Raw genomic sequence first — 16,342 nt, 5'->3', positions numbered from 1 at the left:
TACCGGGGAGCGGACCGCCCAACCAGCAGGCTCGCCCCACTTCCACAACATATTCGCCGACGGCCTTTCGGAAAGAGCCCACTCTCGTCATCCTCCCGACGTTCCCCCTCCCCTGAAGACGTCCCCAAGGAGCGAACGCCAATTAGGGGTCCGGGCTTACTGCACGGCCCCGGCTTATGGTTGCCACTAGCCTTGCGCTTGAACCAATCCAATGACGCCGCCAAAGTCCAGGACCCGTTAGGATCCACCACAATTTGGCGAATACGTTGTTATACGTCTTGATACGCGCAATACGCACCCAAGACCGTCCGTGCGCAGGGAACAACCAGATCGGCGAGTCCTCACCCAGGCTATGGATATCTTCCGAAGTAGCGTGTCCCTCTTTTTAGCATAGCTAACTTTTCAAGATCCACACCTAAGACCCTGAGATTTTCTCAGTTTACGTCTCATTACGCCGAATTAACAAGGGCCGAGTCTTTTCTTCCAGATTGTACCTATTGCGTGCGGCAGGGTAACTCAGCTGACAAGTGCCGTCGGGCTTTTTCAGAACCCAGAAGCTTCCCCGTTTCGCAACCGGCGAAACCTTCTCGCCGACTCTCGAGCTTAATCTCAAGCTACATGACGTATTAGGGGTAGAGCGCCTAAGCCCGAGCTGGCGGTCGGGAGAGTTCCGCTTAGCGGCGTTTGGGATAAGGAGAGACTGGGTCTCAACACGGCCTTATGACAAAGCGTTCCTTCACTTACAAACTTAGCTCCACTAGAACGCTCCTCTTCCATTCTTTCAATGTCTGGGGGGCACCAGGCCGAGAGTGCTGACTACCGTGCGAACATACCCAAATCGCTGCCGCCTATGACTCCTGAGATGTCTCTATGCCGTGGAATTTGCTGCTCTGTTCCTGTGCTCAAGGCTCGATGACAGCTTGAGCCATAGTCTCCGAGAGGACATTTGTTTGTTTGTTTGCTGATGCAACGGTGTATCTTGCTATTTGGATAAGAACCAGCGGTAATGTACTAATACAATACTCCCAGGTATTAACTGATCAGCGGATCTTCGAGCCCGGTATTTATAATCAAGCTTTTACTTTGCCGCAGAAGACACCACAAAGCTGAACTACGAGCAACTACTACGTTAAGACGTCAGTCCGGCCAGGTAACTTACCAGAAGTAGACTAGCCTACGACATCTCACGCGGACGAAGATGGTCCGCCAGTCCATAATCGACTCTCAACCTCGGACATCCAGCCCGTAGAGGTACGCAGTCACGCAAAACCACGTGGTATGGCGAGACTGGATTCCTATTTCGCTATAAAAGTGTATAAAACTAGACAGCATCATCCCTTGAGTTACAGAATGCATATTCCAACCGCAACAGTCTTCGAACCTGCTCTCTCCATCAATTTCTGCTCAGCCCGAATCAGCACCCAATTACATTATCATGGCACTCAACAAGAGGATCATTCTCATCACTGGTCAGTATCACTTTCCTCAAGTGTCAATTTTCTGTTGGCTTACTCTTAGCTTTCCCAGGCGCCAACTCCGGCATTGGCTATGACACCTCCTACGCCCTCGCCAATGACTCGCCAGACAACCACATCATCATAGGTGCCCGTTCCAGCATCAAGGGCCTTGCAGCTCTCAACGAGATCCAGGCACGTAAGCCTGCCGGCACACTCAGCTTCCTTGAGCTCGATATCACCTCCGACGAGTCCATCAAGGCTGCCGCGCAGAAACTAGAGTCTGACTTTGGCGTCCTCGACGTACTCGTCAATAACGCCGGCATTTCAGGCAAGGAAGAGGTCTCGCGAGAGAATTTCCACACCGTCTTCGACACCAACGTCTTCAGCACCATGCTCCTGACCCAGGCACTGGAGCATCTGCTGCGGAAGTCCCGCGATCCTCGGATCATCAACGTCTCCTCGGTCCTCGGCTCCATCACGGTGCGGAACGATCACTCGTCCCCATATACACAGGTTACGGGAGAGACGTACCGCGTCAGCAAAGCGGCGCTGAACATGGTTACCGGAATTCAGGCCTATAAGTTCAAGGAATGGGAGCACCCAGCGAAGGTCTGGTCGTTTTGCCCTGGGTTTGTGGTCACCAACTTGACCGGGGAGGATAAGCAGAGCAAGATTGACCGAGGGGCAGAGTCTTCGGAGACGAGTGCCCAGGGGATAACGGAGATTGTGAGGGGTGATAGGGACGACGAGGTGAATCAGTTCTTGGCCAAGCGGGGTGAGGTCCTCCCGTGGTAAATCCGGGGTCCGCAACCGGGTCGTTTAAGGCCATGACGGATGGATAAATTAGCTCTAATGAGTATGAATGAATTTCTCTGACTCCAGGAGGGGTTTAATACGGCCGTGGTGATATCTCCCTCAGAGCTTCTTACCGAGAACCCAAGGCGATACAGTCCTTCGGGTAGCGTTGCATAAGTTTCATGTTTGTCCGTTATTCATGCAAGGCCTCAGTTGCGCCCGGAACCACTGTTGCCCATGAACTAGATGCCACCTAGTCTGGACTTGGCTGAGGTGGTGACTGAAACTCGCAGCAGTGTATTCTTTTTCATTAGACCAGAACCCCTCTGTTGCGCATGGAGATCCATTCATCCTGGCTCTGGAGTGGTAGCGCTCAACGTCCGGAGTGACCGACGCGGTCAGCCAGGAAAACTCACTGAGCCGCAATTTAACCGGGGTCTATCTCGGACGACAGATTAATCAGACGCAGTAGCACTAAGACAGGGTTACAAGCCTCGTGGGTGGTATCGAGTGAGATATATGCAGGGTTCTCTTGTATTTAAATCTGTTGTATATCCTCCGCTGAAAACACGTCTTAAGGTCTGGTTGCTGCTGAATGAAATTAATAGCCCATCGCTTGTCAACTAGAGATGCATCGTGGTTATTAAGCAGTCGAGTAGCCATTTCTTCAATACCACGCAGTCGCGGGGGATATCCTCGCGAATCTAGGTCGATAATAAACTCAAGAAGAGTCTCTTTTTCAAGGTCAGATAGCTTCCGTATTAAACCCCTTGCTGGCGGCGACGTAAGTTATTACGATTGACTTTATAGATCTCTGCGGCGCGTGGGATACCTAGTTTTGGTTTATCTTGAAGGGCCTGAAGTGCAAGATTAAGATTAGCCTTGTAATTTGGTTATGACAAATCTGATTGTTGAGAACTAACTGAGGAAATCATTGTTTCAAAGAGATGGAGACTGGTTGATGGCCAGAAAGAGAAACACACAAACACACACACCTTGTTCAAAATGTATTGAAGGATATGTATTATGACCAGTTCATTCTACCTATGGTCTTAATTAACTACAGTCCTAAGATGCGAGTATCGTGGTCTTATTGTCATGTGCTATGTTCTTATGCATGCCTAGATTTCCTTTTAAAGCTAAAATAGGAAATACTGTAATTGATGGAAATTTGGCAGTGGGGCGACTAATGCTGATTAATGTCTGAGGTAAGGTGGAGGTAGCTTATGCCGCAATTTCCTGATATTGCGTTTGTGAAACTTTTGGATCAAGCTAATCTAAATAGCGGTCGCATCTGTGTTCGGATCTTTTTACATGTCGAGGCTGATTTGTAAGGGCGCGCACTTCACACTTTTCCGTAGTCCGTTGTCATCTGCCGCTTTGCGATTTTGTAGTTTAGCTTGCCGTAATTATATAAATGCAGCACGATTCCTTAAAGTCAAGGTCCTCAACTCCTCACACTTGGGCATCTATCTCTATATACTTTAACCAGTCTAAATACTGCTAAAATGCAGCGTGCTCTGAAGCTCATTTTCCACATACTGTGGGCTCTCCCTTTCCTTGCACCACTTTCTTGGGCTACTCCAACAACACACATTTCTACTCCCATTGTCAATATCAGAAATGGAACATTAGCAGGCTCATATGACTCAGTCCGCCATCAAGATGCATTCCTCGGCGTACCATTCGCAGCGAGCCCGACCGGAAACCTTCGATTTAGCTTGCCTCAGCCACCAAAGCCTTGGAAGGGGATCAAATCAGCCAAGTCATATGGACCGTTGTGTTTAGGCAACTCTGCTGGACTCGTAGGATTCAGCCAGAACACGTCTGCGCCCATGAGCGAGGATTGCCTCCATATTAACATCATCCGTCCGTCTGGCATCAACAAGTCTCGCAAGCTTCCGGTCTTTGCCTGGATTCACGGCGGCGCCTGGGTTGAGGGTAGCGCAGGGGATCCCAGATACAATGGCTCATTTTTAGTCGAGACGTCAGTTCAGATGGGCACGCCTATCATCTTTGTCAGTTTTAATTACCGCCTGGGCGTTTTTGGCATGATGAACGGGCCGGCTGCAGCAAAGGCTGGGCCACCGAATGTCTTCATCCACGACCAACGCCAGGCGCTTCGATGGGTACAGGAAAACATAGCATATTTCGGCGGCGATGCTTCGCGAGTCACTATTGCTGGGGAATCTGCAGGCGCTTCTTCTGTCGGTCAGCATCTCATCGCTTATGGAGGTCGGAACGAGGGGCTTTTCAGCGGCGCTATTGCGCAAAGCGGAGGTCCTCTATCATCGTCTTCATATCGCAACGCAACTGAGACGGAGGCCTACTCGAACAAAGTACTAGAGGAAACGGGCTGTACTGAGGCGAAAGATCAGCTATCATGTCTGCGTGCTGTTCCCGGCGAGGCGCTGAGAAGAGTCAGTCAGATGCTTCCTACGGCCTGGGTCGTCGATGGTGAGCTTTTTACGTCAACTGGCTCACGTCTTCTCGAGTCGGGATCGTTCGTTAAAGTTCCTCTCCTGACTGGGTCTAACCGAAATGAAGGCACGTCTTTTACGCAGCTACTTGGTTTAACAGTAAACTCTGATGATGAGTTTTTGGCGTCCGTCAAGGGACTTCTTGGGCGACCCGTGGAAGAAGCAGCCTTGGCCAATTGGTCCACGTTGTATCAGATGGAAGTCGATAGGCCCTCTCCTGCAAGCTTGGGATCAATTCTGTCTAATCCAGGCCCACAGCTAGGAGCCCAGTATGGAAAGACAAGCCTCTGGCTTGGAGACGCTCTCTTTACGGCTGGTCGACGATTCGCCAGCCAGAAGTGGGCTGATTACCGCACGCCAAGCTATAGTTATTTCTTTGACACTCCGCCTGCCAACCTGGACCTCGAAACACTCGGCGTGGCTCACTTTCAGGAAATTCCATTTACCTTTGCTAATACCAAAGCCGTTGGTTGGGATACCGACCCTTTCCCTTCTGAGCCTAAGAAGAGGCAGAAGTATTTGAAGCTAGCTGAAATTATGAGTCGTATGTGGATCAGCTTCGTGGTTACAGGATCACCTAACTTTCACTATGGTAAGTCTCCCCTGCCATAGTTAATTATTCCTACCATTAAGTGCTTTGGAGAAAGCGCCTGTTTTTAAAGAAAGCCGGCTAATGTTAAGCAGTGTCCGATTTGAAAGTAAGGTGGCCAGTATACTCCCGGGACAACCCAAGAAACCTGGTTTTTAGCGCTGAGAATGGAGTCTCACTGCAACAAGACATTTGGAGGGCTGAGGCAATTGATATGTTTTCCTCTTTAGCACCTAGCTTAGACTGGTAGAGTAGTGAAATCACGACTAGGTAAACTATGTTTTTATTTCTAGCATTGTATAACTCAGAACTTATTGGGGTCAGGTCGGACTGTGGACTGGGGCATCAACCAGGCGGATACTCCTACTACTTGCTAAGGCCTGCAGACCGACCCATTCTTAACACCACAACAACATCATCACCGGGACTTATAGAATAGACAAAAAGCTTTAGAATAACTTAGAGAATAATGCAAAGCCGTTCAAAAATCAATAACTCCGCCCCTAGCTAAAGTATAAAAACTCTGACGGTAGTTAAGGATGTAGTTTCACCGAAAACACTATGTCTGTTTAGCCTTTGGCCCAAATCATACTCCGGTATAGCATTACACCCACCCAAGCAATCTAATCGTCCATCTCGACATCCTCACCAAGACTAATCAACTGATTCAGCCCGTCATAGCCCAGAGCCGTTAACCGGTCCAGCATCAGCCAAGACAATTGCTGCTGGATAAGCATTGATCTCCAGCTCAGCCTGCTCCCTGTCCATCCTCTGTCCCATCTCTTGATCCAGGAGGCTTTTCATGTGGGCTTCAAAATTGACCACGCTCTCCTGGGCCTCACGCTCGCTTGCATCGCAGGCAGTAAACTCACGTTGAGCTTCACGCTGATCATGCTTAAGGGCTTCAATGGCTGTCAAGCAATGGGCAAACGAGTCTCTCATGTATCTGGCAGTTCGATCACTGCATCTACTAATATCTTCTTGAATGCGGAGGCGGTGATGATGATGATGGACTTCGGCCTGCTCTACTAAAGTTTGGACGCGACGTTGAGCAGAGGCTTTTTGCCGAATGGCATCGTCGAGATCGATCAAATAGCAAACAGCTCGTGCATCATGAAGTCGAGTTGAGATCTGATCCAGACTCTGCTTGGCCGAATCGTACTTGGTGATAGCCTCAGCCAGGTCTTGCTGGAGCATTTCCAGGTATGCTGCTTGAGGATCGGCAATCTGCCAGAGTCGGCCATGGCATCCCATGAACTATACTATAAGAAACCTACCCAAGAAGCTTAACGAGCTTGAGCAGCAGTGTTATCGACAGAAGCTTATCGACTTTGACCATCCTACTGTACTACCATCCAGGACCACCTAATGGATAACCCCACCTAATGGATAACCAAAATTTCGCTCCGCCTACATAAAATCCAAATTTTGATGCGTACACAAAACACCAGGCCGTCAATTAAAAAGCGAATCTTTGGAGAGAAACTCTATAAAATTGATCAATTTTTCTGCATGGTTTTTTGACCTCCCGACCGCTACGTGTGCGCTGGCAGTGCTTTGTTACGACCATAAAGTCATCACTTTCGTCCTCTGACCTGCCACCCACCTCAATCACCGACTCGACCTCCTCATCTACAACCATCTCTATTTCCGCCTCTTTTGAGTCGGGAAGAGCTTCTCCAGCAGCCAGAGCCTCCGCCAGAGCCATGAATCGTCGGTTCGGGTTCGGTACCGCCGTTCTTTTCTTTCCTCGCCGCAGCTGGGCCATCTGCTCCTCGAGGCCAGTAATCCGCGCATTCTGCTATTTAGAGGTATTACAATAGCCTAATCGCCAGGGAGGTTACTTTCCCGGTACCAGTTGGCAAGGTGATATTAGCCGACACCTATAATAAGCGGCGCGATCGCCTAGCCTTCCGCATTGATCGCCTGGATAACTGTAACCTATTTCCAGTTTCCGGGCTGCACTGATTTCGGCCTTCCACGCCTGTCTGTTCCTGCAACGACCATTCCGCTAGCAATCATACCCATAAGAAAGCCAGTCTCGTTAAAGTTATAGAGTTCATCTAATCAGATACCATGCTTGGTGATTGTGTTCTCTACCATGCAGTACTCCTCACTCGGTCATACCGCTCTACCGGTCAGCAAAAGAAATATTTTCCCCATACAAAATGCACTTTTTCAACCTCATGGGAAAAGACTAACAAAAATAGTAAAAATAAGCTTATTTTCAGAATTCAGACGAAATTTCAATATATTTTAATATTTTCTCGGTATTTTTACCTCCCGGCCTGTGCGTGTGCGTACGACGGGTAGCTCTTCCGCCTCCCAATTTGAGCTTACATCTTCCTGCTGCCCTCCCATCTCGATCACATCCTCCACAGTCCCTGTCTCTTCAGTTGCTTGAATTGGCTCGGGAATAGTTCCATCAACAGCTAGAGCCTCGGCTAGTGTCATGGACTTCTTGTTGGGATCAGGCATAGCCATTCTCTTCTTTCCTATTCTCAAATGGCCGACTTCCACCTCCAAACTGGCTATCCTTGCACTCAGCGAGGCTGTTTTGGATTCCTGGACTTCAAATAGTCTTGGAGGCCTTGAGAGAGCCATTATCCAGCGTTTGGAGACTATGATAGCAACGAGGCGGCAGGAACCAAAGATATATGTGGTTCAAAAAGCAGGTAGCCTATCCATTTCTCCTGGTTTTTGGATCAGCGACATTCATGATCCCGACCAGCTAGATACTTGCGCATACATGACTTCTGTGGCCGTCTAGTAGAATAAGGCTGGCGCTAGACTCATCTTCTGGCTGGGTTGAGGGTAGATAGATCTGTTGGAGCCACTCAACTGCCATATGGGTGTCTATCCAGCCGTTGTCAGAAGTGACATACTGCCAGTCGGCTATCTTCTCAGACTTCTTGATAAACTACTACTGCTGAAGCTCTTTTACCTTTTGCAATGATCCCTTGTTTCAGAAGGTAGTCGTCTGCGGTGACAGCTTCAATAAAGTTAGTCCAAGCGCGGGACTAAGGGCCTCCGATGGAGGCCCACTTCTTGCGGTAACTACTTCCAATAACTAGAGAATACAAGCCTCGATTTAAATGAATGAATTAACTGCAGCATCGAAAACGTCAATTACTCATCAAATCCACCCATGATACCGCCCTCGTCAACATTAACTGTGGTTCCCGACTTGATCCAGCCATACTCGCTCTCCCAGATATCAAAGTACCAATTGACGGCCATTGGTGTAAAATAATTGAATCTCGAGGCCTCTTGGCGTTTCCCTATCTTCGTCTGGATGGCTGGATGACATTTCATGAGCCTGCCTATCTAGTGTACACTGATAGCCCTTTCCCGGCCTTCTTGTCTGAAAGCCGGCAGCGAGATGGCGCGAACTTGGCTGCGAGAAGGAGCATCGCTCAAGGCCGCTCATCGAAGTATTCAAGTGGCTAACCTAGCCTCCTAGGACTTGGATATATAGCATAGTAGGCTGGGTGACCTGAGACTTAGACGGTGGACCTCATAATAATTCTGAAAGAGTCGTCTGAGGGATGCCGCGACTCTGGGCGACCTGGTGCTGCGAGGGGCTGTTATCTGTGACGTCTAGTATAACCTCTATAACTTCATGCTCCGTATTAAGATAATTGAGGCATTTTCAGGGCAATTATGGAAGGCTGGTGTAGATAAAGGTTCGATAAAGCTTCGCCGAGGTGGGTTTGTGAGGGAGGTATCTGTAGAACTTTTGCATTAGTGCCATGCGACTATACCGCATACATGATCGAAAAATTAATGTGGTAATATTAAATGCCATGAAATTCTTAATAATACACACATCATCCCATGCCAATAGCTTTAATTTTGGGCAAGCACCGTGTAAATGAAATTGGACATTTTGTATGGGGAAATTTCTTTTTGCTGACCGGTAAAAGGGTATGACCGAGTGAGGGGTACTGCATGGTAATGTTTAATAATATCCTTAAGTTTCATAGAACTATTTTATTGCATAAATGTACTATATTCCCTATTCTGTATGCTCAGATATAGAAAATTTCACTCTGTGTACATGATTCCGTCTCCCATACAGTGGTTGCATGTGACCCAATGTGGCCTCAGCCCGAGCCATGACTAAGTATGAGCCGCTCAGTAGATCACACTCTATCTTCCATTTCTGCCAGCTAAAGTCTTTCCTGGTTTCAACATCAGTTGCAATCCAACTTTCCCCTTCATCGAAAGAAATGCAAACACTTTTTACCGGTTCAAAACACCACGCCCAACCCTCTATCATCACTGTTGAGCCCACCAATACGGCGTCCGGTTCAGGGCGCACAATAATTGAGTTCACTTCTATATTCCATACTGGCCGTTTCTTGATCCCTTTGGGGTCCCCGGGATCGATCTCGTTGTAAAAGGTTGTGGTATATGGTCCTTCAGCCCTCCTGTCCTCCAGCGTTAGCCGGCAAAGCCATTTGGTAGAATTTGTGCCGAACCACCCAGGAACAACGAGCCTGACCGGGCCTCCCCTCTCTTTCGTTAGGGGCTCCCAGTTCATCTTGTAAGCTATCAGAACTTCTGGGCTTTGGGCTTTATCCATTGGTAGGTCTTTTTGGTAACGATCTGCTGAGACACCAGCAAAAGTTCCATTATCAAGCCCGTCTGACCACACATAATGAGCTTCAGGGAGTGGCGAAGCAAGTGATAAAATGTATGAGAGAGGGACGCCAGTCCAGACAACGTTCCCTATGCGCCACACTGCTTCCGTTGGAGGTTTGAGTGGACTGCCATAGCACTCGTGAAAAGAAGTGACCGATTTATGAGGTAGGCGTTTGAGCTGATCCAGTGAAAGAGAGAAGGGCTTTTTCACCAGTCCAGTGACAACAAGCTTCCATCTGACAGGGTCTACAACCGCCGCTCCCATGTGAATAGTATGAAAAAGGAGATCGTCCGGCGTGATGGAATCATTTAGTATATGAGGCTTTGGAGGATGCCGTATGTAAAACCCACGAGGGTTGACATCAACAAGGGCATGGCGCTCGTCCCCATCTGCCGGCGCGGAAGATAGGGCGTCGTTTTCTAGGGGGAGCGTGTTTGAGTCGGATATTGAAGAATTGCGTAACATTATAACTATCTTTGTATAAGAAAGGCAATCTCAAGCTTGCTCTTCTCATCCTCAGAGTGGTTGGGAGACGAAATTTATTACACACGCTTGTTGTTGGAGGGCGGAGACCCACTAATTGAAAAAGCGCCTTGATTCTAGAACCGATCTCTCCACCTTTCACGCATTTTTAGTCAGTATGGTGCGTTCACATACTCACCATGGCTACAAAAGTAGCACCGAGCCCAAACCTCGGCCAAGTGACTCCGATAATTTCCGGGCACCATCTGCTTCAGGGCCGAAACAGTCAAATATTGTAGACGCCTCACTCTTTTAAACTACATCCCCCTCAAGCGATACCGGCTTCTTAACGCCCTCCTTTGTCAATATGACGCTCTCCAATCGCGGTCAAGCAACAGCCGACAACAAAGGCGGATCGCTCTTGTGGGACGTCACAGCAAACCTTTGGGATCCTACGACCAACCCTTCAGGCTTCGTGAGCTTGGGCATGGCAGAGAATGTCCTCATGCAAGATGAGCTATTGAAACACATCACTGATAACATCTCCCCTCAACCCCGAGCTTTGACTTATGGCGACGGTACAACTGGATCAAAACGGTTAAAGCTTGCATTCGCACGCTTTTTCATCAAATATCTACACCCTCATAAAAACATCGAATGGGACCACATCACCATTACCAACGGCTGTAGCGCAGCTATCGAACATATCGCCTGGGCAGTTGGAGATCAAGGGGATGGCTTCCTCATCACTAGACCTCTCTTTCGCGCGTTCATACCAACTTTTGGCCTTCGCGTTGATACAGAGGTGGTACAGGTGCCATGCCATGGCGTTGATCCTTTCTGCGTGAACGTCGTCGACAAGTACGATGCCAAGTTTCAAGAAGCCAAAGCCCAAGGAAAGAAGATTGCTGGCATTCTTCTCTGCAACCCGCACAACCCCCTGGGGCGCTGTTATTCCAAAGATGCCTTGATCGGACTCATGCAATTTTGTCAGAAACATCAAATTCACCTGATTAGCGATGAAGTCTACGCCTTATCGACATGGACAGACGAGGATGCACAAGCAGCGCCTTTTACCTCCTGTCTATCTATAGATCCTACAGGCATCATTGACCCGTCTCTGATGCACGTGGTATGGGGTGTCTCGAAAGATTTTGGGTCCAACGGCATTCGGATTGGATGCGTCGTTTCCCAGAGCAACCATTTATTGCATAAAGCACTTGTTCCAGGTGCCTTATACAGTATAAGCTCTTCTCTCGCTGATCACGCCTTTGCGAATGTACTCGAAGACGAGGCTTGGGTTGATGACTATCTGGACAAGAACAGGACAAAACTCGCAGAGCATTACAGGCTGATAACATCCTGGGCAACTGAGCATGGTATCCGTTATGCGAGGGGAACAAATGCAGGCTTCTTCTTGTGGGCTAATCTTGGAGAGGCTTACTGTCAGAACCATCCTGAACAGGAGCATGCACACGCTGAGGATCGAGTGATGCAGCTACTGCTCGAGCGAAAGGTCTTCGTAGCTCCTGGGTCAAGCTTTGGAGCTGAGGATAGTGGCTGGTTTAGACTTGTGTTTTCAGTTAATAAGGTGACACTAATGGAAGGGCTAAGTAGGATCGTCGATGTCTTGAAGTAGGATGTACAGTACATCAGAAAACGAACAAAAGTCAAATCGGACTAACGTGAGCCATTTTACAAGATTTCGTACTACTGATTCTACTTTAGAACAAACTATGAGTTAGTGATGACAGTATTCAAATGGCTCTTAATAACAGCTTTACTGCCAGTCCAGGACTCTGACTAGCCGGATTACCTTGATTTTGAACATAAACCAATGGAGGATGCAACTTAAAGTTTTAACGTCCACAGTAACTGAGGGCGTGAGCCCATCAGGAAGATAGTCTAACTTGAAGATGTGAAAGACGGTACTAAATTTGGAGGGCACGAGCGAGGCGGAAGGGAACGGCAGTAACGGGAGTATCGGCAGAAACGGGAGGCACGGGAGAAACGGCACAATGGGAGGGAAACTGAACGGCGGTCTATAAAGACGCTAGAGAAGGACCGATAAGTCATTAGGTTATGAGCAAACTAAAATTAGTGTCCAAAAGTCTAAGAACGCTCCACCCCCAACCACCTTTATTCATTTGGATAAGCGAGTGCACCAACAATCATACATGGGCAACTTGTTCTGTTATTCTGTTGCTTGTTCTGTATAACATGTTAAATATTTCTTATTCTGTTATCATGTTAAGGCCCTCACATTAATCTGTTATAACGGAATAACAGAATGAACAGGATAACTGAAATAAGCCTTTTCCCATTGCTTTTGTCACATCAAAGGGACCAAAAGGTCATACATTGATCAAACCGGAAGGAAGGTCTCTCAGCTGTTCAGAAAGGTTGCTGACTGGCGGGTCGGAAGTCCGAACTTCCGGTTAGCAGTTGGTGTCATCGATGTTTCCCGGAAAGCAAGTTCTTCAACACAACGGCTCCGGAGGCCCTTCACCCTGGGTATGAGAAACCGACCTATTTTCCCCGTGGGGTAGAAATCTCAACGTGCGCAAACTCTATGTCTGGGGCTATGGGATTAACTCGGACATACGGACATGTCATCAATCATTATGGCTTGTGAATTATCAAAGGATGATAACTGGCTGATCAACACAACGCCGTGTCCCAGTTTGAGTGGATTATTGAACAACCGGGCCTGGCCCTTGAGCCATGGTTTTCTGACTCAGTATTTAGCGACTAGGGGTGTCCGAAGGGCGGAGAAATGAGTGAGTGCTTGCTATCGTAGGGCGCGGTTTGAGCAAACTTTGGGTTGTGGTGGTGGAAGCCGTATCTCACAGGCAACGCATTTCGTGTGAGACCAGCGGCGCAACCTCTATCAGTACAGCGTTCCTTAAACACACTCATTGCATTCTGTAGGCAAAACAATAACATGTTGCCCTTTAACTTCTAGATGAGTATCTTTTAGAGAGCCCGCACTGAGACTTCGGTACTCCACCTCCACCTCCACCGCCTCCATTTCGAAGAATCTGTTACTAATAATTTGCGTCTCTAATTGTCGCAGGGTAGGCATAACCTTCACGGCCTCAGGAAACAACTGCAGTAGTAATCTAGCTATATGCTTTAACTCTGCGGGATGGAATACCCCGCACAAGAGACAACTTCATACAATCAACACACACATTTGCTGCTGCTTATCACATACACTTTAACCCTTTAAGCACGCTGAGTGCGACACTAATTCTGCATCAAGATTTGACACACTCGGAAATGGGGAAGTGTTGGGGTTTGGTTTCGGGGCTTGAGCGGGGAACAAACAGCCGAGGAAAATATCAACGCCAGTGCTTCATCTCACAATCAAACCATCAGAACGCTAATTGGAGAAGCGGCTGAGCCGAGAACTTTAATGTGGAGCTATGAGCATTACACACTGGGAAGGAAGGTGGGAATTCAGTTGGGAATGATGGGTTGTCGGTTGTCGGTTTTCGGTTGTGTTTGGAAGGGCTCAGCCAATCAGATCACGAATAAAACGAACAGTTTTCACCCAGCGCGCGCGATGTTGGAAAATCCGAGAATCCCCTTCCCTTCAGGATTCAGACTGTTAGTCTGAAAGTCCTAGATACAATCATCTAGAGATATAAACCCGAGAACAACTCTTAGCTCAATAAGAAACAACCAAGTTATACAAAAAATATATTTTCACCCAGCACTACTGCGCAATATAAACAACAGTTCGACAAAGAAGGTCCCGTGCGATCTAATCCAGCTCTTCCTGCCCCTTGCACCTTTTCGAGCCAGCGAATCCTCTTGGACGAAGCGACGGTTCTTCCAGGTAATCTTGGGCAGATCCTCAATAGTCAGGTTAGGAGGAAGAGCTCCAATGACTGCCTCTTCCAGCTGCTTGGCAACCGTTTTAGGCTGAGACAATCGTGAGAAGACAGAAGAAGGAAGTGTGGGGCAAGGTGTCAATGTTGTTGGCAGAAAGCCAGCTGGCGACGAGGAGAGTGGCGAGTTCGACATCCTACTGGTGAAATGGAATAAAAACCACGTGTAGAAGGGATTATTTTGATGGCGCGACATGGTTGGAAAACGCGTTCCACATTGCATACGCGCGGTGGGGTCATGCGTTAGATCACGATAGCAGATACTTAGCTTTGCCGCTAATCCCCCCGCTATTTGAGAGTAGAATATGTATGTATGTATGTATGTATGTATATTTTTCGTCCGGGGGCCGTGAGGCCCGTAAAGTCCCCTATTGGGGCACAGGACGTGCTGAGCTAGAGGCTCTAGTGCTAAAATCTACGTAAAGCATTCGCAAATTACAGAACAGACCACTATCCAGCATATCATCGGCTCAAAAGCGCGTCCTGTCGAGCCTGTTACCCGTCAGCGGGATGACCAGGTGCGGCTATCATAGCGGTAGCCGCTATATCGGTCAGTCTTTAGTGAGACTAGGAAGGGGGCGTCGGCGTGACCGCACGAGGCGGCCGAGCCCGTGAGAATAAAGAAAAGAAACAAAGAAAAAGAAGGGAAAGGAAGATAGAAGGAGAGGAGGAGACACAAATGCATCTCCGATCTGCCTCGTCTAGTAACGAGTGCAAATCCTTTCGAAGAAGGCGCTTGACTTGGTCAACTTGATGTACTTGTCGAAGTTCCTTCCTATTGCGAGGTTAACCGCCGCAGTCGGCGAGGGGACGAGCCTTATTCGACACCGCCGCGGTACTTTCCTGCAGTAGAAGACATGGTCAGATGCTTTGCGTCGTCCGCACGAGCAAGTCACCCGCGCGTCGTCGTGGTTGAATCGTTCGTGGTATGTAGCGAAATCTCCATGGAGGGACCTTGCTGTGAGTAGATGGTGCAGGGCAGCCTGAGGGAGCGAGAGTTCCGGTGGGCAGCGTATAGTCGCCTTGAGATTCAATCTCTTATATTGCTCGGGAACGGAGGTTGTCCACCATGTTTCGAAAGCTTCTTTTGGTTTCTGCCTCGCCACCTTTCGCAGGTATGCTAGCGTCGGCTGAGCGCCTTCCGGTTCTGGCAGCGAGGACGCTGCCTTTGCTAGTTTATCGGCTTGTTCGTTGCCGGGAATGTCCGTGTGGCCAGGTATCCAGCGTACTTGTGTAGCTCCGTGTGATGCAGCTAACGCCTGGAACTCGACGAAGACTGCTTGTGAAGAATCAGACGGTGTGCCCCGTAGGCATGTGGCGGCTGCCAGGTTGTCTAGACAGACTATAATGTCCCGTGCCGCTGATCCTGGGAGGTTGAGAGCGGCCTTAAGGCCCTCCAGTGCCCCTGTAGCTTCAGCGTCAAAGACCTCGGCAGATCCAAGACGGCCCGAGCCGTCGCAGATGGAGAGGTCCTTCTGGTGAACGGCGAAGCCATAGCTGGCTGCTCCCTCCGAGGACAATGAACCGTCTGAGTATACGATCCAGGTGGTTGGGTCTACTGTCGAAACCCACTGGAGGAAGGCCTAGGCCGATTCCTCTTTCGGGGCTGTCTGTAGAGGTGTATCTTGTCCCTTGCCGAAGCATTTCTGCATGAGGGCTGGTCGTGGACAGGGTGCGAGCAGTTCATTGGTCCTCCGAAGACGGGTTCTGAAGTTGCTCTCTGTTGGAGCTTGATACTTCCGCTTGATGAGCTGATGGTATGTGGGTTGCCTGGGTGGAAGCGTGCGCTTCACGAGGGGGTGAGCCTCATCAAGGGATTTGAGCCGGGCGGAGAAACGGTATCGACGTGCTTCAAGAAGCTGAGTGATAGGTGGTATCCCGCTTTCCCGATGGAGGATGGCGGTTGGGGTCGTCTTCCAGGCAGGGAGTATAGCTCGCATAGATTGAACTATAGCCTTGTTCATTCTCTGCAAGAGATGTTGGATACCTGACGGCCGGTCTTTGGACGGTTGCTC

General features: G+C 48.9%; 6 protein-coding genes across 6 annotated transcripts; 3 read left to right on the top strand and 3 right to left on the bottom strand.

Annotated features, from left to right (window-relative positions):
- Positions 1-494: 494 nt before the first annotated feature.
- On the bottom strand, positions 495-777 carry BKA55DRAFT_530539 (uncharacterized protein; the record flags this gene model as incomplete). The annotated part of the gene is made up of 2 exons (XM_046189152.1): positions 495-614; positions 745-777. 2 exons carry the CDS (start codon positions 775-777, stop codon positions 495-497), a joined length of 153 nt encoding a protein of 50 aa, XP_046041053.1.
- A 658-nt stretch (positions 778-1,435) lies between these two features.
- On the top strand, positions 1,436-2,252 carry BKA55DRAFT_530451 (uncharacterized protein; the record flags this gene model as incomplete). The annotated part of the gene is made up of 2 exons (XM_046189148.1): positions 1,436-1,469; positions 1,528-2,252. The coding sequence occupies 2 exons, from the start codon at positions 1,436-1,438 to the stop codon at positions 2,250-2,252; spliced, it is 759 nt and encodes a 252-aa protein (XP_046041052.1).
- A 1,508-nt stretch (positions 2,253-3,760) lies between these two features.
- Positions 3,761-5,760, top strand: BKA55DRAFT_657718 (Alpha/Beta hydrolase protein; the record flags this gene model as incomplete). Its single annotated transcript, XM_046197495.1, has 2 exons — positions 3,761-5,324; positions 5,615-5,760. 2 exons carry the CDS (start codon positions 3,761-3,763, stop codon positions 5,758-5,760), a joined length of 1,710 nt encoding a protein of 569 aa, XP_046041051.1.
- Positions 5,761-9,339: 3,579 nt separating this feature from the next.
- BKA55DRAFT_530359 (Oxidoreductase, molybdopterin-binding domain-containing protein) lies at positions 9,340-10,434 on the bottom strand (the record flags this gene model as incomplete). Its single annotated transcript, XM_046189143.1, has 1 exon — positions 9,340-10,434. The coding sequence occupies one exon, from the start codon at positions 10,432-10,434 to the stop codon at positions 9,340-9,342; it is 1,095 nt and encodes a 364-aa protein (XP_046041050.1).
- Positions 10,435-10,755: 321 nt separating this feature from the next.
- Positions 10,756-12,127, top strand: BKA55DRAFT_266110 (pyridoxal phosphate-dependent transferase). Its single transcript, XM_046185445.1, has one exon. It carries the CDS (start codon positions 10,799-10,801, stop codon positions 12,068-12,070), a length of 1,272 nt encoding a protein of 423 aa, XP_046041049.1. The 5' UTR covers positions 10,756-10,798; the 3' UTR covers positions 12,071-12,127.
- Positions 12,128-14,086: 1,959 nt separating this feature from the next.
- BKA55DRAFT_586834 (uncharacterized protein) lies at positions 14,087-14,715 on the bottom strand. Its single transcript, XM_046194615.1, has one exon. It carries the CDS (start codon positions 14,548-14,550, stop codon positions 14,143-14,145), a length of 408 nt encoding a protein of 135 aa, XP_046041048.1. The 5' UTR covers positions 14,551-14,715; the 3' UTR covers positions 14,087-14,142.
- Between the last annotated feature and the right edge of the window lie 1,627 nt (positions 14,716-16,342).

The sequence above is a fragment of the Fusarium redolens genome (assembly GCF_020744475.1).
Source record: "Fusarium redolens strain MPI-CAGE-AT-0023 chromosome Unknown BKA55scaffold_37, whole genome shotgun sequence".
NCBI lineage: Eukaryota > Fungi > Ascomycota > Sordariomycetes > Hypocreales > Nectriaceae > Fusarium > Fusarium redolens.
This window is presented reverse-complemented; position numbering and strand designations above follow the sequence as displayed.

Coding starts and splice junctions, on each gene's coding strand:
- BKA55DRAFT_266110 (XM_046185445.1), top strand. CDS start 10,799: ATGACGCTCTCCAATCGCGGTCAAGCAACAGCCGACAACAAAGGCGGA.
- BKA55DRAFT_586834 (XM_046194615.1), bottom strand. CDS start 14,550: ATGCAATGTGGAACGCGTTTTCCAACCATGTCGCGCCATCAAAATAAT.